The 23295-nt window shown below is 37.4% G+C and overlaps 1 protein-coding gene across 2 annotated transcripts in view; it reads left to right on the forward strand.

The window, feature by feature from the left end:
- Positions 1-23295, forward strand: part of me1.L (malic enzyme 1, NADP(+)-dependent, cytosolic L homeolog) — a 203176-nt gene that overhangs the window by 165851 nt on the left and 14030 nt on the right. For both annotated transcript variants that reach the window (XM_041563053.1, XM_018263440.2), the window contains exons 7-10: positions 783-892; positions 12678-12775; positions 14310-14423; positions 23066-23171. In XM_041563053.1, coding sequence (XP_041418987.1) covers positions 783-892; positions 12678-12775; positions 14310-14423; positions 23066-23171 — 428 coding nt within the window. The remainder of the gene's footprint in view (positions 1-782; positions 893-12677; positions 12776-14309; positions 14424-23065; positions 23172-23295) is intronic.

Here is a 23295-nt window from a genome sequence, read left to right on the forward strand (position 1 = left end):
GCCAGAAAAAGATACAAAAGTTTCTAAAACTTTTTGGCAGAGAGCCCAGAATACTTAGCACCTGCACTAAGATACATTTATAACTGTTGAAGATAAGCAAAGATACAATTGTAAGCAAGTCTTTTGGGAGAACTGAGACTTCAAGGGCAATTTCAGCTTCATTAGAAAAACTGTAATAACACAGAAAACATGATCTTAAAACCTCCAGAAATGTGTTTAGACTATCTATTACCTGTAAAATGGGTATTTAGGAGGTGTGGCCACAAAATGAGCATTGTCATAAGTGTTGATAAAGGGCCTAGCCCGAAACATGTTGTGGCGCAATTTAATGGACAAGACGTAATGATGCAAAATATATAGTAGTTGGGTACTCAAAGTATCAACAGAAAGGACACCAGAAAGGAGAAAAATCTTTATCTATACCATCATCTCTAAAGCGTCACTCGCTTTTTGCCCAGATGGTACTTAATCATAGGCCTTCTTTTTTACTGCTTTCAGGCAGCCAGTTTGTGGATCATTTGCATGCCCAACACCTATATATTTTTTGCCATTGAACAAGGGTCTCTAGTTTGAAATCCAGAGTCAGATTAATTATCCCCCATGTCTGTTCCAGTTGTCTGGGTATATGCAAGTACATCACAATATCAATAGCACCTCTTGAATGTACCTTTAAGTTGTATGTCTTCATAGCTTTGGCAAAATGTAAAAGTACAAAATTAATAGTAAACTATTAGCAGTCTGATTATTGTACATGTATAACTCTCTCTTTTTTGTCATTTTAGATATGGCATCAATTGCCTCATTCAGTTTGAAGACTTTGCCAATGCTAATGCATTCCGTCTCCTGAATATGTATCGAAATAAATACTGCACTTTCAATGATGATATTCAAGGTAACTGCCATATTATATTTATTGTTCATGGAATAGAATAGCTTAGATATTTTGGAATAAGCCCTAGAGCACTAATACAACTGGTGCATGCTATTACATTCAACTGAATGGAAAAAAAATATTCAAAGTGTAATGATTATGTTCCACTGTATAATTTTAGAAAGGCTTCATTTGCCCATGGAGTAAAAGGGCTAAAGATTTCACAGAATTGGGCACAAAAGCAAAAAGTCTAGACTATAACTGTTGAAGTTCTTGAGTGAGTTTAACCTGAATACAATGCGTTGAGAGGGAATTATACCCTATTTTTAAGAGTTTTGTAGATTTTGAAAACTGTTGAGACATCCATAATTTGTTGGAGTTTCGATACTTTACAAGGTGAAGTTGAATAATATTGCGTTTAAATTCAAGTTTTAAATAAAATTGTAAATACATTCATCTAACCAAATGAATACATTAATTTCAATTTAATTTTTAATTCCTACTTCTTGAGGGGTAGATTGAAGGCATGGGTTGCTGAAGTCAGAGCAATATTGAATAATTGAAATAGGCTACTGCAGAAACAGTCATAGTGGCAGTATAGGTTAATGCCTGCTAGAATGCAGATTAAACAACTTGTAGCATTTGCAAGCATCTTGAAAACTCACAACTCAAATTTAGAAGATACTTTTAGCTGCTACCTTTGGTATGGAGATGTTCAATTAGTACGAAATCTGAGCAATGTTTACTTGTGCATTCAGTCCATAAGTCTCTGGAGAGAATTACCAAGAAGTCTCCAGTAATTGCTTCAAAGGCACATGCTTCTTAAGGTCTCCATACACGGGTCGATGAAAGCTGCCAACAGACCAAGTCGAAGGTCGAGCAGATGTCGATTGGGCAGGGCTAAAAATACGGTCGGATTGGGATCTGACCGCCCATATTGCCTGCATTATGATCCGATCCTTGGGCACACGATCAGATCAAGAAAGAAATTAACCGCTCCGACTCACCACGCTTCTGTGATGTTAGGCCGGCAACAATCAGCATTTATCCGGGTGCTGGGAATTCTCGGCGCCCCATGCCACACAAATCAGTAGAGGAGAAGATAGGATCAAGCTCCGCACGCCATATTAAAAGCACACTGCATGGTAGCTTGACGCGTTTCGGGCACAGCTGCCCTTAATCATAAGCTTATGCCTGAAATGCATCAAGCTACCATGCAGCGTGCTTTTGATATGGATCAATAAAGTTTTTTGGCTTTTACCCTAACATCTGGCGTGTGGAGCTTCATCCTATCTTCTCCCACGATCAGATCAGCCCACTATTTCCCACCTCAAGCATGGGCATATTGGGGAGAGATCTGCTCATTTGGCATGCATGACATTTTAGATTGCAAAAATATGACTTTATTTGCATTTACATTTGCTATTTATTGAAGATGCCTTGAACAAGTCAAACCATCCTAACTCACACAGGCATTAAAACAATCAGTAGGGCTCATTTATCATCACTGGGCAAATTTGGCCATGGACAGTTATCAGTAGCCACCAATCAGATGATTAGCATTTAACAGCCAGCTGCAAGTGAAAAAATTAATGCAACAATCTGATTGGTTGCCACAGGTTACTGTCAATGGGCAAATTTGCCCAATGTAGATAAATGACCCCCACTATGTGTTAACATTTGCCTGTGCTGAAAGTTCACATTGCAACTCTAAAAAACATTTTACAGGATTGCCTGAAATAAAACATAATCTCTGTAGAGCTTTATCCTTAGTTCACACCAAAGATAAAATATCAGTATAACAAGGCATTGTTGTACTAGTCTCAGAAGATACATCATGGAAGGATAATATACCTCACACATAGAGAAGAGTGTCTACACTGTTCACTGCAATATTGACCTGGATTGAATGCCCAAATACATTTGTAACAGTGTAAAATACATCTTTGGGAGACTTACAGCAATAGGTCAAACCTCATGATTGGAAAGTTGACTACATATAACACATCAGAACAACATATACTGTATACAGCATATATATAAAGGATCTTCCTTCAGAAAATTGATAATGTATGGATTCTACCACTGGATATATATAGCAAGCTGTGCAAAAAAAATTCACATAGAACGTAGCACATCAATTTTATTTAGATACAATGGCAGAGTCTTAAGCAAAACAATCAAGGAAGAGGTTGAAATTTGGGAGGAGCAAGACAATGGAGAATGATTTGTATAAATCAGAATAAAATATATGTCGAGCTGGGGTTTTTTTTGCTGCAGACAAAGGTGGTTTGGCTCTTAGGATACGTAGTAATACATCTTTGAAACTTTTAAACATAATAATTCTCAGCTCGCACTATACAGATACCCCCTTGTTGCTACCAGAATTGAGCCACTTGGTTTTATACACACTTATCTGCTATCTAGAATGCAGGCGAGTTATACATACAATTACATTAACAGGGCCCAAACACTTATGAAAAGTATCTTAGGCACCAGTTGGAGTAGTTTCCAGCGATGTATTCTATTTCAGTGCCATCCTGGTTGCTGTACGGCCCTGGTTGTTTCTTGTGTAAATGGGTCTAATCATGCAAAGATAGTTAGTAATGTTACTTTTATCAAGTGGACAGTACTTATACCAGGTCTTGCTGAATATCCAACTGTATTTCCAGATCTTACTGCAGAAGTAGCAATCATTTCTGAGTGAACAGGGACATTTTGTTCATGCTCTTAGACACAACAGATTGCTATTCTATATACCAATATCACGAAACAGAATTTTCATATTATTATTGTATGACTTGTTGCCAGAATGTCATCTTACTTTTATTACAAACGTTATTTTCCAAAGAAGTTATGAGTTTTCCAAATCAAGTAAAGTGATGTTGTTTTTTCTACCAAGATTCAGTAGAGAGGGGACTTGTGAAAACAGTGTAATTCCTTGTTACAGCTCACAAGGGGAGTGTGGTAGAGCAAGATGAGACCCGATCTTGTAAAGAAAAATTGTTACTCAGCTTAAAGATGTTTGTGCAGCAGCAGCAAGGTGCATAACACACTGAATTCAGGTGCAACATGCAAAGAATCTGCTATATCCATTAGGAAATTTTACAAGAACTATATTGTTTTCTGGCAAATAATCTATATACATTACAGAGCTTGCAAAAAAGTCGAATTTCTCAGCTACATAAAGCTGCAATTGGAAAAAAATTTTATGGATTAGGAGGATAATATTTCCTGAAAGGTGGGCTGCCATTTAACCACCCATATGTGCAGTATGTACTTGGGTTGCTGTAGTATGTTCAACTGTATATCAACATCATCAATATGCTGCATAGAACTTCCAATGTATATTCCATCTGCTGACCACTTTGGTATGAAAACCTAGCTGACCATAAATATTATTCTCTCCACGTATAAACCTTTATCATGTGCATATTACTTGCACTGACCTTTGCCATGGACACAGGTAGCAGTTTTGGTACTTCTCATCTGGGGCAAGCAATACAGCAGTTTGTACAAAAAATCTAAATAAAAATGCAGAGGTAAAGCCACATGAACATAAAACCTGCTAAACAAACAATATACCAAATAATGATGAAAAGTTCTGCCTATTCTTAAAGTTGTCTGTTGTCTTGACGTTGAACCAGGTTCAAATAAATAGTCTTTTTCAGATTGCTAATGATTCATAGGCTTGAATTGCATTAAAATTAGTGCAATGCACATTTCTTTAAGTGACGCTACAAATGAGAACCCCAAATGTGATAGGCACTTTCAATAATAAAAACCAGTGCGCAAAGAGCAAAGGTTTTGATAAAGTAAATTTGATAAATACATTTTAGCAATTCTGGAGAAAACTCACATAAATTGTCCAGAATGGACACGTGAAACAATAAACGTCCAGGAAAATGTTAAAAATCACAATTTGACCATTTGATAAATCTCCCCCTTAATTTGCTGACCTTGGCAAAGAGAGCACGGAATTATGACAAATTTCCATTAGACAATATGAAAACTGATGGTGGTTTTGATACCCTGTAGCTATAGCTTAAGCACAGTGACGTCTTGAAAACATACCAGGTTAATTAAAACCAGAAATGGACTACTATTGGTAGGACTTAACTTCAGAGTTATATCCATTAAATTGCAAAGATGTTCATCTAATTTTTCAAAACCTGCTAGCCTTAAGGACACACCTTTAAATAGTTGAGAGCTACATGTTCTAACACCTTTTGTATTTATAGGATTTTGTGCTGGATTATACAGGATCTCAATGGTGCCATTAGTGTGCTAAAAAATACCGTTTTCTCACTTACTTATCTATAGACAGCTGTTGGAAAGATTTTATTGCATTCTTCCAACCTATTACAGGACCACTAACAAAACCATTGAACTGACATTGATATAGCATTTATTCTGATGTTTTTTTTAAAGAAATGTTTTATTTAGAGACAAAATTCACATATTTAATCTGTTATAGAAAAACACCCGCTCATTCTCAGCGGCATTGTTTTGAGCTTGAAACAGCAAATACGAACATAATTTATGTTCAAGGATCCTATAAAGTAAAATAGCAATATTTTAATAAATATACATTATGTTTTCTTGTATCAAGCACAAGATGCAGCCAGATCAGGGGAACAAGTGTTCCCTGATTAAGCACTAAGGGAGCGGTCTTGCACTTTTTCCACAAGGCTTTGTAAATGACCCCTATGAAATTTGTCCTTGTGAAACAGTATTCTTTCAGAAATAAAGCAAAAGCAAAATAGATCTACAGTATTTACAGTTTTGTTTTCCAGCAAACAAATCCAATAAGAAAATTAAAAAGTCAAGTTGTGTACTGTATCGGTCCTCGAAGTATGAATATTATCCAGTTAGACAATGTAAATGTTATTGGCTTGTGCCACTGAGCATGTTTTTTTGAGAAATACTGATGCATTGCTATCTTTTTGGAATTAAGGGTTGAAGGGCACTGTTTGTTACAATGTTAAGCTGACCATACACTATAAGACCCACTTTGGTGACATCACCAAACGAGCGGATCTTTCCCCGATATGACCACCAATGCAGGGCTATATTCCGAACGATCGGATTACAACGAGGAGCAATGGGCTCCGATGGGCCGATCGCCTGAAAAATTAAACCTTCCCGTTCTATATTGTGGCCAGATATAGATCGGGAAGACCCTTCAGAAGCCCCCATACATGGGCGGATAAGCTGCCAAATTGGTCTAAAGGACTGATATCGGCAGCTTTATTCTGCCCATGTATGGTCACCATTAGACTGGTTACTGTGTAGATGCTGTCAGGGTTTGATGAAACTGGGGATGATTTTTGTCTGTAAGGAAGGGTGCCCATTCTCTGCAGTTTGACATAAGTGACAGTAAAGCTTTTGAATAAGTAATAAGAGACTTACAAATACAGCACATTGCAAATTACAATACTATATGTTTGCCAGCATGGTTTTATGTGTAATAGAGTACAGCAAAGGAATTCCAACGGCACACAGGACTGTGAGAAATCTTCAAAAATTTATTTCAATGCGGAGTGCGATGCAACGTTTCGGAGAGTAAAACCCCTTTGTCAAGCATGTTGAAACGTTGCATCGCACTCCGCATTGAAATAAATTTTTGAAGATTTCTCACAGTCCTGTGTGCCGTTGGAATTCCTTTGCTGTACTCTGTTGTGGGGCTGCCGAACCTCTGCCAGTGAGCACCAGGCATATTGCTGTTATCTGTTGGGTGTGCGGGATCCTGCTTTGTTCCTAGCTTTATGTGTAATAGATCTTTCCAGACAAATTGAATTGCTTTCTATGAGGAGACAATTTGGTGGTAGTGGATGTGATTGGTTTAGATTTTGCTAAAGCATTTGATACAGTACCACACATAAGGTTGCAATTGATACATTAAGGAAATTTGGTCTGGAACATAACATTTGTACTTGGATACAACACAAAAATTGTTGGTAAATGGAACAGTTTCTAACTGGACCAGTGTTGTTAATGGAGCGCTGCAGGGCTCTGTCCTTGGCCCTTTGCTTTTGTAATTTGCTGGCATTGTAAGTATTGTCTCTATTTTTGCTGATACAAAATTGTGCAAAACTGTAAGTTCCATGCAAGATGTTGCCACTTTGCAGAGTGGTTTGAGGAAGCATGCTGGCAAATAAGGTTCAATGATGACAAATGCAAGGTTATGCAATTCAGAAGAAAAATAATACAAATGATTGATACACTAAATGGTAGTGTGTTGGGACCTCCGTAAAGGGATACTGTCACAGGACAACGTTTTTTTTTCTGAAACACATCAGTTAATAGTGCTGCTTCAGCACTGAAATCCATTTTTAAAATAGCAAACAGATTTTTTTATATTTAATTTTGAAATCTGGCATGGGGTGTTCATTTGGCAATGTACCCCAACCATGTAACTTGTGCTCTAATAAACTTCAGTCACTTTTTACTGCTACACTGCAGTGGGCAGCTAACCAGATAGCAGCTACCTGATACCATCCTGAAGTGCTGGCTTCTTGTCAAAGCTCAGAATCCGGCACAAAGCACTGAGGTGGCTGCCTCCCCACCAATATTACAACTAAAAATGCATTTGTAGGATAAAAAAAAAACTATTTTAAATAGTGGAGTGAATTATTAGCAATGTAAACAGTGTAATTTATAAATGAAAAGCAAACCATAAAAATCATGCCAGTATCATCCCTTTGAAAAAGATTAGGGGATTTTTGCGGATAATTAACTGTAATTCTAGGCAGAATCACTGTGACTATTACATCAAATAAAATGATGCCTAGCATAAGAAGGGGCATTAACTTGAGTGATAATAACATAATTTTGCCTCTTTATAGATCCCTGGTAAGGCCTCAAATTGTGCATGCAGTTCAGGCCTTAAGAATGATATTAATGAACTCGAAAGAGGGCAGAGAAGTACAACTAGACTAATAAAAGGAATAGAACAATTAAACTATGAGGAAAGACTATACATGTTGGGACTGTTTACTGTGGAGCTTGTGAGGGGAATCATTGCTTTTTACAAGTACATTAGAGGACACTATAGAGATATAGCAGGGCATTTTTTTTACATGGAAAATATCAAAAAACCAGTGGCCATCCCTTTAGACAGAACTTTTATTTGAAGCAGCAAAAGTGATTGTTTGTGGTGAGGACAATGAGGTTGTAGTATGCCCTGGCAGGCACTGTTCTGATGGCAGATTTTTGCTTGTAAGAGTGGCTTGGATGACATATGTATGTACTAGTATAGATAGTTTTCTATAGGTACAGTATGTGTATATATATATGTGCATTGGGATTCATTTGGAAGGTTTTAACTTGATAGACCTTTCTCCATAGTTAACTCAAGTTAACTATGTAACTATGGTCAAACAACAGCCAAAAGGATGTGTGTGTGCCAGTGTTTCCAGATAAAATGCATTGTAATAATTATGTAACTAAAATGCATTGTAAATTATATTTATAATTATATCAAATTAAATAGCATGTCACACTACACACACGCACAAATATGCTACGCACCTATGTTTCTATGTTTTTTTCAGCTTGACAGAAACAGTTTAGTTACTATTTTCCTTATTGAATTTAGGTTTCATAAGCGCTTTATTACAGGCTGTAAATCCAGTTGTTAGCTATGCCTTATTTAAAGTAAGGTTTCAGCAATTAAACAGCTGTGTTACCACTCCTACTACAATCTTACAACTTATGTTTATAGAGTTAAATCCAGCATTTCTAATAGTTTCCATGAGCATGCTGCAGTCAAACTAACAAGATTAAAGAGCGAACATAAGTCAATTTGCTCCTGATACAACAGGAAAACTCTAGAGCAAATACTGCATCATTGGCACTGGTATTTCAGCATAACCAAAAACAAAAAATATCAAGCTGATGGTTACTAGTTAATTACTGGGAAAATAGTCTTTCTTGTGTAATACAACAACCAGAGTGACCACCCCATGGCAGCAAGAATAGAAAAATAAGTGCATGTACAAGTGGATGTTTACAAGTGGATGGCATATGCTGGTTCACCAGTGAGCACCAGACCAGTGCAATTACATAAAAAGCACAACACCAGGTGGTATAAGATTTCTGGGTACAAATTAAATACTTTAAAATAGACAGCCATGATTTCTTTAAAGGATTGCCAGATTCAATGAGATCTAAGTATGCCATTAAATATACAAATTAAATAAGTATGCCATTAAATATACAAATCAGCTAACAGTTTAAATTGTGAAAAGTTGAAACTGTAAATAATGCCATCAATTACCCAGGATTCCAAAGCACAACATACTAAAAACTAAAGTGCTTCTTTTGTCAGTCACACATAAGCACATCTTTGTTTTCAGTTTGATACTAGAAATCTGCAGCCAACGATTTATATTGCTCATGATGTGATAGAGCCGCCTTGGCCTACAGTACAATGGAAGATATTTTCCTTGGCTACAAGTTGCATAAGTAGGAAAACAAATTTTATCATACTTCTGAAATATACATTTTCAGCTGAAACTCCACTTCATATACAAACAGTGAGATTACATATCAAACAGTAACCGCTCAGAAAAGGAAATCGACATGCAATATAGTTTTTTTGCTTGGATTAAAAACTCTACCCACTACATTACTGGTCAGTTACAACAACAAGTACAGTGTGTAAAGAGCAATTTTCGGAAGCTAGGCCCTAGTCACACAGAATGTGTACGCTGAACTCTCCAAGCCTTTTTTAGGCAGGCACAGCAAAGCGGATCCGCTCTCTTCTGCAGCACTGTAGAGCTCATAGGTGGATGGTGATATTTTTGTTTGGGGAGGCTAAACAAGTTAAGTATCTATATACATTGACAATCAATAGACTTGAAAGTTTTTGGTTTGAGGTATAATAAATCTTCAAAAATTCAAGTTTTTTATCTCTAACAATTGTTTTTGCGCAAAAAACCTCAACCATAAATAGTCAAGTTTGGTAAATATCGCCCTTGATAGGCTTTGTCTGATTGGGTTACATTACCCCAATAAATATTTTTTTGTAGATGTTGATGTGCATCAAGAGATGTTTTGCCATACCTCATCTGTATGTGTACGTGTGGGAGTCCACTGTGTGTGTGTGCTGTACGCTTATTTGTCACAAAGTGCAGGTCCTTTTTATCCCCATTTGTACACATGGCAGATTCCCAGTTGGAAACACACTAGGTGAGGTTAAAATAAGAAATCCAGACCAGGATGTTGAAATCTAGCCCAGATTTCTGTGTAGCCCAAGCCAGCTGCTTCAGTCAGCCGCTGATAAAGTGCCAAAAAGCACACAAATTCAGTAATCTCAGTTTGATGAGGAAGAAATTATTGCAGCTCCCAGAAGCAATGTAACCAATTCATATTGTGAATATTATACAAAGACAAAACAATGCTATATTTGGTGACACTATTAAGCCAAGACTAGTGGATGCTAATAATTTGCAGAAATAAAATAGGACATAGTACAATGCATAAATCTTCTTTTAAAGCTAGAGAAAAGGTTTTTTTTTTCAAATGTACTATTCCTAAAGCAGTCACTATGAAAGGTCGAATTTTGAATTCATGTGAATTTTATTTGAATATACTCGATATTCAATTTGGAGGTTATTTAAGAAAAAATTTGAACTTCCAAAACTCATATTACCGACTCAAAAACTTGAATCGAATTTGACTAAACTCGAATGTCAGGAAGGCTATTAACATCTTCAAATGGGTCACTGGAACTCTTATTTTTGACTTATACATGAACTCGGCAGGTTTTAGGTGATGAATAGTCAAATTCGAATTATTCCCAGGGTAAAGGTTTGATAAATCTCGATTTTCGAGTTCGAATTTAAATCGAGTTTTGAATTTGTGAGCTTTGACCAAAAAATTTGAAAATTGGAATTTACAATTCAACCCATGATAAATCTGCCCCTCAGTCTCAAGTCTCAATAAAATGATCTAATGCTCATCCCAACTTTCATATGAATGTGTAGTGATCAGTTTTTGTCAAAAGAAAGATAATTTAACTATGTACCAATGAGAGCATCTTATAGCATTGAGACCAGCTTTGGCTGGCTTTCTGCAGCAAGGCCTCTGTGCCAGGAAAATTCTAATTAAACCTATTGTAAAACTTGCACTAAAGGTATCAGCTGATGAGCAAAATAAAACAACATTACAGGACAATAAAGATGTGGCTTTTATATTAGAACGTTAAACTTTATTTACTTTGTTAAATGCAAACCCATTAGCTGCGTAGGCATTACATTTCTCTATGACATACTAACTAACCGTGTGCCTTTCCAGTAAATACACAATGCCAAGAGCTTACCAAGTGGCTTACACTTTATTATACTTTGTGCCTCTTGGACTGTCAGAAAATGTGTAACCCAAAGCAGTAGGATGCCAAATGAAAGTTCATGAGCTAATGTGCAGCCAGGGAATGTCAGTAAGGACAATCTTTGGGCACCTGGTTAGATTTCCAAAGGTAGTGAAAATACAGATCCATTGCAGATTATATCATTAATGGCTGCAAGGACAACTGACTGACTGACCATGCCAGTCAGTAAACTGAGTGCATATGCATTTCAGCCCTAGGAGACCATCTGGTTATTACAAATGCGTGCAATAGAGAATGCTGCAGAACTTTTTGCTTTACATCTCCTTTAAAAGAAGAACTCAAAATGCACCTTTATCTCCACAACTCTATCTTTACAAAACCGGTTGCTCCTGCCTTTACTGTGTATACATTTACACCTTGTATGCAACACACTGAAAGATTCACCAGTGTCAAATTGTGTATCAGAATGATCCTCCCAAAAGAGAATACCTATATACCTCCAGAGTTTGGAGAATCTTCAAGAATCATGTTTATTTTGTGTGTTAAAGTAATGGGCTGTCCAAACAAAGAGGCATCACAATGTTTGTGTGTATATATGTTTACAAGATTCCTAGTGTAGCCTATCAGAACTACACTTCATCAGAAAGAATGCAGGGTTAAGGCTCCCATAGATGCAAAGAATTGATGTAAAGTCTCTTTACCACACTAAAATGGTCAGTTTTCATTGCTTAATAGTAGGCAAAGTACTGTCCATTATTAAAGGTGATCAAATATACAAACTAAAAAGACAGTGGGGCTCATTTATCAACACTGGGTAAATTTGCCCATGGGCAGTTACCTATAGCAACCAATCAGTGATTAGCTTTTTAAAGCCAGCTGCAAGTAGAACAATGAATGCAGCAATTTGATTGGTTGCTCCGGATTACTGCCCATGGGCAAATTTGCCCAGTGTTGATAAATTACCCCCAAGGTCTACAAACTGAGAATAAAATGTCATTACAATTGGCTAATTTTCCATGTAAAAATACATCACAGCAGCAAAGAATAATTTAAGAAATTACAAGATTCATAGACAAATTACAGATCACATAGATTTCATAGATTACATAGATTTCATGCCTAGTTCCCAGTAATTTTATATCCTGTAAGTCTAATAAACAGTTTGCTAAATGTCCATGTAAGATGCTACACGTATAGGTATAATTTTTTTGTGAGTGGGATTGTTTAAGCGCAATGCATTCCGAGACTTACCCTTACAAGCAGCCAAAAGAATAAACTGTTTAAAGAATTGGAACTGAAAAGATTTGTAGATCAGTTTTATAGATCTATGCACCAACAGACTCTTTTGATTTAATGTTGCAATTGACTAGTAGCTTTTATACTGTTCCATGTGTTTAGACTTTCATTTAAAATTTTAAATGTTTCTGACACACTGATTTTTTCCCTTGCTTTGTTCATCCTGAATTGCAGGCACAGCAGCAGTGGCGGTAGCTGGGCTTTTAGCAACTTTGCGAATAACGAAAAACAAGCTGTCTGACCACACAGTATTGTTCCAAGGTGCAGGGGAGGTATGCTGATGTCCATTCTAACAACTGTGTTGTTACCTTTTATGACAATTTCCATACACTAGTTGGTTTATAGATGTGTGTATTAAAGGGGTGATTCACCTTTAAGTTAAATTTTAGTTTGTTTTAGAATTGCTAATTCTAAACAACATTTCAATTGGCCTTCATTTTTTTGTTTTTATAGTTTCTGATTGTTTACAGCTTTCAAATGGGGGTCACTGACCCCCTCTAAAAACAAATGCTCTATAAGGCTGCAAATGTATTGTTATTGCTACTTTTTATTACTCGTCTTTCTATTCAGGCCTCTCCTATTTCAGTCTCTTCTTCAAATCAGTGCATGGTTGCTAGGGTAATTTGGACCCTAGCAACCAGATTGCTGAAATTTCAAACTGGAGAGCTGCTGAATAAAAAGCTAAATCATAAATAATAAAAAATGAAATCCAGTTGCAATTTGTTCAAAATATCACACTCTACACCATACAAAAAGTTAATTTAAAGGTGAACAACCCCTTTAATATAGATGATTTAAAGGATGCTCCAGATTATATCTGGAAGTCAAAAGTTCTGAAAAGCATTGTCATGCACTGTTGAATACTGATCTTGTTAGATTAGTGTCAGATTAAAATAACTGCGGTATTGTACTGTGCAGGAAATGCTACAACCACTTTCCTTTTCCCAATACTGACTATTTAATTCCAGAAACACAGGCTCCCCCAGTCCAGTTGAACACAGTCTATTACTCTCCTCATCTGCTGTGTCTCACTCAAGGTTCTTGTTAGTCACTATGTCATATGCAGACAGTAAGAACAGGGCTTTGCTGTGCCTTCTAACACTGCATTGAGCATTGGATTTTTGCTTGGTGCAGTGAGCAACATTCCCCATGACACAAGTGCTTGGTTAGTGAAAGGGGTGTGCTCTTGCACCCCTTAATGTTCTTCTGCTGTGTCCCAGTGATTGGTAAATGACCCTTAGGGGCCCATACACTAAGTTCGAGTGAAGGAATAGAAGAAAAAATACTTCGAATTTCGAAGTGTTTTTTTCGCTACTTCAACCATCTGATTGGCTACTTCGACCTTTGACTATGACTTGACTTTGAATCAAATGATTCGAGCTAAAAATCGTTCGACTATTTGACCATTCGATAGTCGAAGTACAGTCTCTTTAAGAAAAAACGTCGACCCCCTAGTTCGCCACCTTCTTAAAACCTTTAAGAAGGTCCCCATAGGCTTTGCTATCTTTTTTTGGTCGAAGGACAATCCTTCGATCGATGGATTAAAATCCTTTGATGGAACGTTTATTCCTTTGATCGTTCGATCGAACTATTTGCGCAAAATCCTTCGACTTCGAAGTCGATGGATTTTGATTCCCCCGTCGAATATCGAGGGTTAATTAACCCTCGATATTCGACCCTTAATACATCTGCCCCTTAGAAAGTGGGAAAAAGCTCTTACATAATTACATAATTAATGAATAGAAAGTTATTGTCCGTTGTATGTTTAATTGTCATTTGATGTATAGTAATTTCTCTGTGTTTTAGGCTGCCATGGGAATTGCTGACTTGATCGTTATGGCAATGGAGAAAGAAGGAACTCCCAGAGATGCTGCAATCAAAAAGATCTGGATGGTGGATTCCAAAGGGTTGATAGTAAAGGTAAACACAGAAATTACAAATTTTAATGATAACAGAGAGTAATTAGCAGCTAAAGATGGAAATATTCTATCTTCAATGAGCTGGATCATTTTAAATGCTTTATGGATAACTCCTTATCTTCTAGAATGTTAGAATTTAATTCTGATAGTTCAGCCTTGTGTTACTAGCTGACAACCAATTGAATCATTATTATCAATTTGACTAAATTTGAATAGAAGTATTTGACAAGAATATACAACTAACTTTGATTTAGCAAACATGTTTTTATTAAAGGGACAATGCAAAACCTTAATGATTGTAGAAGGTAGTACAAATGAAGGTCCATAATAGGTCTTGAAACACGTGGCTGGCCAAAATCCCCTTTAATACAAGTACCAGATGTTGTCTAGATTATGATCCCCTCAGGATTTTATATCAAGTGCTATTTATTTGGAGATGACCCCCTCCACCTAGGTTAGAGAAATTGAACATAAGACAATATTGCGTATTAAAGGACAAGGAAAGTCTAAAATAGAATAAGGCTAGAAATGCTGTATTTTGTATACTGAACATAAGCATGAACTTACTGCACCACAAAGCCTAATCAAACAAATGATTTGTGCTTTTAGAATTGGCCACAGGGGGCTGTCATCTTATAACTTTGTTAAACATCTTTGCCTGACCCTGACCCTGCACATGCTCAGAGTGGTCTGGGCTGCTTAGGGATCATAATAAACAAAGCTGCTTGAGTTCTGCATGGCTGGTAAGTAAGGCGGGGGCTCCCCCTGCTGTTCATAAGTATGATTGTTTCCCTGCCCTGCAGTTAGGGACCATCTGACAATTCCTATCCACAGCAGTAAATGAAGGGAGAATTTTACTGCATATAGTCAGGGTTCCTATAAAAACGGTACACATTTTTTAATTAAAGTATATTGGATATAGGTTTCTTTTTCATTAAAGAAAGTAAAAATGGGATTTTATTTTTTTGCCTTTCCTTGTCCTTTAAATTAATAGGACAGCAGAATGGATTATAATAAAGAGCATTTTAGTAAAAGGGTACTACATTTACCAACCTTTGGTACAATAATGGCTGTGTGAGCCTTCCTTAATTTGCCTTTTGTTCTGTAAATTTATTTTCCAAGTATAAATAGTTGTTGCACTGATAATACCAAACTTCTTTTGCATGAGACATGTCCAGCTTGATATGATTACAAAAATTTATAGAGTTCAAATGGAAAAACAATCTAAGGAAGAAATGTGCCGTGTGATTTGTTTTACAGAAGTGCTAGTAACAACAGCTTGCCTGAATAAAGGACATTTTGGGTTTCTGATTTTTGATGCATGCTATTTTTACATGGTCTATTTAGAAGATGATTAAAAAAACTTCTAGGAAGGTAGAGACAGATTTTAAGTGATTCCCTATATTTTTCAAGAAGCATGGGATGTTAAATACCACTCTAGAAATACCACACCCAAGTTAAGAAATGCAAGGCTGTAATTCTGGGATGTGGTAGGGCAGCGGTAACTTATAATATATGCAAGCACTGCAGAATTAAAGGGTAATTCAATAATTGGTTTTATAAAACAGAATTAGACAAAAGTCTCCAACTATTCCTTTTATATTGTTTGAAAAACAATGGATTTTTTCTTTATCACAAAGCACTTTATCACAAAGCACACAACACAGAAGAATAGGATGAGGTTATATAAAATTTTATACATGCAAATTAGAATTTCCACCTTTTAGATTTTGAACCAGACAGTCTGGTTTTACACAAGCTGCCCAGTTCAAAACTGCCTGCTCAGAATTAATGAAGTGTGAAACCCGGACAGGACTCGTCCTTGACAGATGCTCAATGACAGCCGGCTACGTCATAGCCTGTCCATTACATCACTGACCTGCCCCCAACATCATCAGCTCTGTTCCTGATGTCACCCACTCTGACCCACGTCCAGAGCATCCAGGAATACAATATAGCAACCCTACTATAGATGGAGCACATTTATTGCATCTAGTCCACAGTATGATCTATGCAACCTAAGTCTAAACAAAAAGTTTCCAGTATAATCTGCTTGAGATAATCTGCTTCTGTACTTCTGTAGCACCCCCTAACTGTATAAAAATATTAATTAAAAATAGTTAAGAAAAAAGTTTTCTGCCCACCCAAACAGCAATTCTACTTTATACCTGAGTTTCCTTCGCCACCTAGGCCTGGCGAACTGATAAGATGAAGCTACAGTACATCCTCCTCAATCTTATGTCAGTGACATCATATCCTGTATGCCAGAAACTCATAGAAGTTGTAAAAAAAAAACCCTTGGATTTTTTTCATTTTTTAAAGCGGGATTGCCTTCAAATGTCCTAACTATTAAAGACTTTTGTGTTAACAATTTAACCAATTTGAGGGACATGCCACATTTGTTTTAGGGTGGGCTCATGTCTAGGGCATTAGAGGATCTCTTTATTCTTTATTTTGCTTCATTGAACATGTGTAATAATAAGTAGCCACTTCAAGTATTGTAACCAACATCTCTAATAAATCTATATGTACCCGCCCTATTCAAATTGACCTAAGCGTAAGAGTACTAATGAAGTTTCACTAGGCAGAATTGAACGTTAGCGAAAGATTGACCTGTCAAAACACTGACATATGAATGCAGAGAACACACAAAGATTCTGCCAGTATATTTTTCCTGACATTGTGCCATTTATTCTAACCTATCATTCAAACTATTCGGCAATATAAAAACTAAGCTTACATAAAGAAGGACTGGTTATTATTAGGTATTATCTGTAGCTTTTAAAATTTGCAAATGTTGTTCTTTCCAGAGAGGCCTAACATTTTAATTGATTTGTATCCTTTCATTACTGTGACAAATGATATTATCTCTTGAAGACACACAGCATTGTGGCAAGCGTTTTATGAGTCTTTTTTTATTTTGCCATAAATAACATTCATAGTCCTCATATTATTCAGATTAAACATGCTTTCAGGCGAAACTTATAACCTTTATTTTTCCCTGGCTAAAATTTTCAGAGCTGAAATCATGATATTGTATAACTGTCCAAGACTGGAAAAGGTTTTATTAGTTCCTGTAGGCTGGGTTTATCCAGTAATCCCATGATGCCACCCACTTTCCCATTCACCATGTGGAAAACTCATATTCCCATGCTCAAGGCTTATATAATGTTGCAGGGGACTGCCTTTACTATAAAAAGCGTATAAGTTATGGCTCTTCAACAAAAGAATGTCATTTTATTAATTTGCCATTTGAAATTTAGTGAGATGTTAACGAGGCTGCTGTCCATGAATATAAAAGATGTAGTGCAGAGAAAGGCAATTTGTAGCTTTATCTGAACCCAGCATACTGCTGGCAGGTGGTGCAGAGGGACGTAATTCAGCAGCAGGTTATATATTCACTGATATAATGTGTATAATATATATAGCAACTATAACAGGCTAATCGCCATCATCAGAAAGTTATGCAGCACAGTTCGTTTAAATATTGTGAAGTGTAGGCTAAGAGGCTACTGCATTAAATAGTTGAACAAAATTTTTAAATCAGTGCTTTTTTTTTAACATGCTTCATCTACAGAAACCATTGGTAATGGACATTTTGAATGTACATACATATCCATCTAATGTTGGAAAATTCATATGCAGCTTACAGCGTCAGATTTCCGGATTTCAGGATTTCACAGGCTTTCTTGAACCTCCAGAAAAATATGCTGCAAAAAAAGACATTTGGCCGTTAGGGAAAAATAGTTTAAATGCTGTGTAACGCTTTCTTGGCCTATCCCGCCAATTAGGGGTTAAGGGTGTCCAGCTAGTGTATGAGCATGGGTTACACTACGATACTACACTCAGGGCGGAGCCTTCGCTAAATGGAAGCTTCCCCTTTAAGATGGTGTAAAACTACAACCCACAGGCTAATTAGTGTGAAAGATAGAATAATGGACGCCAGGAGGTTCTTTAGATAGTGAAAACAAGTGAGATGGTTTATTTAGCACAACAATATGCAAAGGCAATTGACCACAGGTTTACTCACGCAGGAGCTGTAGTAGGAGTTAGCATATCACAGAGGAGACAGGATAGCATTGATGATGATGCAGCATGTACAGATGTCACTCCTCAAGTCAAACAGTAGGAAGAATATCTCACTCCCAAAGACCAGCGACCAAAGTGAAACAGGATCGATCAAGTAGGGGTCAGGCAGTGCTCTGCTAAACTGAATTCCCTATCACTGAGTTCCCTACACTAAAGGCACCTTAAAAGCCTTTGGGAGGCTACTCCCTGCTATTCTCCTTGTTGGAGCACAGAACTGCTCATACTACTTAAATCTGTCTATCTCTCTCTCCTAGAGAGACTATTACAGAATCTGCCCTAATGATAACTAATCCTCGTTCACGGGATTGCCTGGTTCCCGACTTCAGCACCAAAGGTACAGGTCCCTTTGGGGTAAATGGCTTACTGGGGCCTTGGTGATCCCAGGCTCAATGGGAAACACCTAGCAGCACAGACACCAGGAGCCAAAGAGGAAGAGGCCACTCCCTACACAGCACTATATAGCAGTGTGGCAGGGGAGTGTCATTACACTCTTTGTCCAATAGGTGTAGTTGTTACACTTTACCAGTTAGAAGGGCTAGGCCCAATAACAAGGGAAAAGAGAACTTAAGCAAAGGTAGGGGATTAACTCTATAGGAGCCTAATAGATCCTATGGGTCCCTACAGCTGTTATAACAGTATGATTGTTATTAACCACATGAGGTGTTTAACATTTCCTAAATAGCTTGTGTCTTTACAACTGAACATCTTGCACATCTCACCATAAGCAATATAATCCTGTGATGCTGTTATGGTGCAGCTGCTTTCTAAAAGACATGCAGCATGTAAAGCTAGGCTCACAGTCTCTGAACACTTTCTCTGTGCAGCCAGAGAACTACCTAAGGGTCTGTCTGTGCCATAACTAGGTCTATAAAAAACAATGTAATCACAAGTCTATACTAAATATTCATACTAAAACCAGGGCCACTTAAATATACCTTTTAAAGGTACCAGTCAGTATTTCCTAATTCATTTCATATCATATAAATATTCAGTGGTGGATACACCAATCTTATAATACAGAAATGTGTATCTTCAAAACCATAATAAGGTAAAAAGTTCTATTCTTCCCTGTGTATTTTTTAAGGATGATGTTAAGTCAAGGGCTTATTTACTGCCCAGACAGTTCCAGTAAAGATATTGACTTTAACAAGTAAAGGAAAAACATTTGGGCAGATTCACTAAAGGGCGAAGTGGCCGTCGCTATCGACAATTCGCCAGAAATCTCATCTGCAGGGACATCGGCAAAGAGGACAATTCGCTAGACTGTTGCTAGCGTTCGTTCACACCCTATCGATAGGCGACTTTTGGTTATGGTAAATGCACTTCAACAACAACTGCCATACTGTTGTCATCTTGCCCTACTCTGCCTGCTCTTCCAAAGTCTTCCTACCTGCAGCTGCTTTTCTCACAATCGAGGGGCCAAGGGTAATTGCTGTTATTTGAATTCCATAATATAGTTCTGGATTAGCTGCAGGAGTAAAACGGGGATTCGTAATATGAAAAGTAACTAGTAGAGCGTGAAAATAGTAGTGCAACATAGATAATATAGATTTTAGAGAACATGACAGTTCTTGTTCATATTTGGAGTATTTGGGGCCAGTCGTAAATATAATACAGCTAACAAAAAGACGTGCTATAAATGATAAGGTTGTAAAATATTTTTGGCCTACTCAATGTATGTTACAGTATGAAAGGTATGAAAGTAACCTGCGGTAGAATCAGCAAATGCATTTAGTTAATTATTTTTACCTGACCTAATTGTTATACAATAGATGCAAACAGAAAATAAACAAGTTTTCATATAGTGATCAACTTCAATTCTGGCTTAGACTTTTACCAAAATACTGAATTATGTGGGGAATCTAAAACCCTTTTAGATTTACAGAGCCATGTGTCTGTATAATTATCATGCCCAGCTTTCAGTGGGTTTAACTAAAAGCATCGGTTGGGCAGGTTTGCGTTGAAATTTGTCCAGCCATTGCGGGTGAGGGCTGGGTGTGGCCAGACTGGGGAAGTACACTCCTCCAATGCTCCTGAAGATTCCCTGTCTTGGAACCAAAGGTGCACACAGAAGTAGCATATAGAGGTAGATGACTACTAGCTAGGCACGGGTCCTACAATGGCAACATCTTTCAGGGGTTAGGGTCAGGTGTGGGTTGAGTTTTTCCTGACCTCCACCCAGGGACCCTACAGTGTCAGACTGGGGGGGAGCTATTTCAGGGCCCCCCAAACCACCCATGCTTCCACTGTAGCTCCCTCCGCCCCCCACCCCCGGGACCTTTTTCTTTTTGCTGCAGTGGGGGTCAGGTAGGGAGGTCAGAAGCAGCAGCAGGGTCATGGGGCAGAGAGTGGATCTGGGCCCAAGAAGGCCGTAACCCACCAGGTTTTTTCCCAGTGTCCCGCCAGCCCTGTCCAACCTTGGGACCCTATATCACTCAAATGAAAACAAAATAATAAAGAGGACAACCTTTAGACAAAATTACACTGCAGTGTAACTGCAGACAATGTTTTAGGCATGTAAAGCAAAAATATGCTGTGTGATATCAAAACACAATGCAATACAATTCAGTTTGTCAGTCGTCTTCTTTATTCATTTTACTTTATTCTTGCCCAGCTGATGTACTGTGCATATTCCACACTTTGCAGGTAAATCTCTGCCACTTCATAAGTGACAGATGATTTCCCATTAGATTCAGAGTGGTATCTGTTCTGTCATCAGTCTGTCAGAAGTTGTCATTTCTGGTACACATGAGCTCAGACACACCCAGAGAGACTGAAGCTTGGTATACTGGGAATATGCAGCTAAGCTTGCTAGGTCAATTTTCACCATAAGTTTCTTTCCACACTGTTCACTTCGTTTCCAGTAGCTTTCCCAACTTCAAATAAAGCACTGTGTAAGTCTGTGACAAGTGAACTTTTAATACCACGGAGAGGATAAATGCCTCTCAGTATGTGTGTATGTTTATCCACTCAGCTAGGTGTGTATAATAAAAAATGTATATAATAAAGAAAAAGAAATATTAAACAAAAATGCTTTTCTCATTTCCTCACACTTGTTTTCCATATGTTTTACCAGTCAGGTGTGAAGGGTGTTGTGTTATGAGAAATTCTGCTTTGCTGGCAGGAAAATAAAAATGAATAATCCTCTCATTATCAATGCTTTACCATGCCATACCTCTCAGGTGGCTAAGAGATCATGGACAACATAAATAAAGAAGCAATTTTATCTGCACCAAGTTTAGAAGGCATTTCAAATATAGATACAGATTCCCTAAAGGGCAAACTTCACAGATTCCTAACGGGTACAGGCGTCACTTCGCTAGTGAAGGAGATAGACGCTAGTGTTGCTTCCCACTGTAACGCCAGGCAAATTTTTGCTCTGCCAAATGGACGTAACTCCGCAAATTCACTAAGATGCAGTTTTACTGAACGTTACCTCTTCCACCAGACTTGCCTTTGCCAGCTCAGACCAGGCAAAGTGGTGTGCATAGGACTTACTCAAGTCCCAAAATCTGCTGGCGTCTTTTCCTTTTTTCAGAGTGATAGTCTGCAAAGGTCCGTAAAAATGTTTTTGGGTAACCGGGTTCCCCCCTCCATTTTCTAACACATGGCACATAAACTATACAGTGGGCTCATGTGTAGGGTATTGTAACAACAATATTTTATTTTATTAAGGTTCCCTGGACTTGTGTAATGTAATGTATTTGCTGCAATATTTACGTCATTTCCCACCATATGCAAATTAGGCAACGCTAGTGTATCTTCGCTTTGATTGCCGAAGTAACGCTAGCAAAAATTTGCCAGTGTTCGGTGCCCTGGACGCAACTTCGCACTTTAGTACATTAGCGTTGTCCTAGTCAATTTACCCCTGGCGAAGTGTTGCGCCGTTGCTGGCGAAATTTCGCCGGTTAGGGAATTGGCCCATAGTGTTCAATGTAATCACCACTTATAATATGTGCACTACTTTATTCTCTGAGTATTTTTACAGCTGTTCTTTACTTTTTAATATATGATTTACATTATAGTCTGTGTTCACAATATATCAAGAAATGGGATAAACACAGGGGCATCTTAACAGCACTGGGGACCATGGAGCTGAGGATGCCTGATAGGTGCAAACAGTTGGATTTTTCTTTAAACAAAAATAACTAAAGTGGCCAGCGCATAACTGCAAATGCATGGGTTAAAGGTAGTGTGAGGTTTAATGGGTAGTTCACCTTTAAGGTAACTTTTAGTATGTCCTTAGCAACTTTTCAGTTGGTCTTCATTTTTTGTTTGTTATAGTTATTTGCCTTTTTCTTCTGCCTCTTTATTTATGTTGTCCATGATCTCTTTTTTTACTTTCAAAGAGGGGGTGGGGGTTAATGTTTTCATTTTTATTTTTGGTATAAAAATAAAACATTGCCCAGGGATTGCAATTAATAGTATTTTTAGTATTTCTACTTATAATTCTGTTTTGACATTTTTACTACAATAAATACATTAACACAGGTGTTTATATAAGCACATGCATTATATTTAGATATATCTCTACACTTTTATTATTTATTATAGGGCAGAGCTTTCCTTAATCATGAGAAAGAACATTTTGCCCACCCACATGAGGAGATGAAGAGCTTGGAAGAAGTTGTAAAAAACATTAAACCTACTGTACTGATAGGTATCTATTGTTTTGTACTATGGTTGTTGGGGAAGTATGCTTTATATCTTATTGCTTTCTCTTAGAGATAAATAATGATTATTGTGTATATCTGAATAATACATTTGAATATATCTGTATATTT

The sequence above is a fragment of the Xenopus laevis genome, chromosome 5L (assembly GCF_017654675.1).
Source record: "Xenopus laevis strain J_2021 chromosome 5L, Xenopus_laevis_v10.1, whole genome shotgun sequence".
Lineage (NCBI taxonomy): Eukaryota > Metazoa > Chordata > Amphibia > Anura > Pipidae > Xenopus > Xenopus laevis.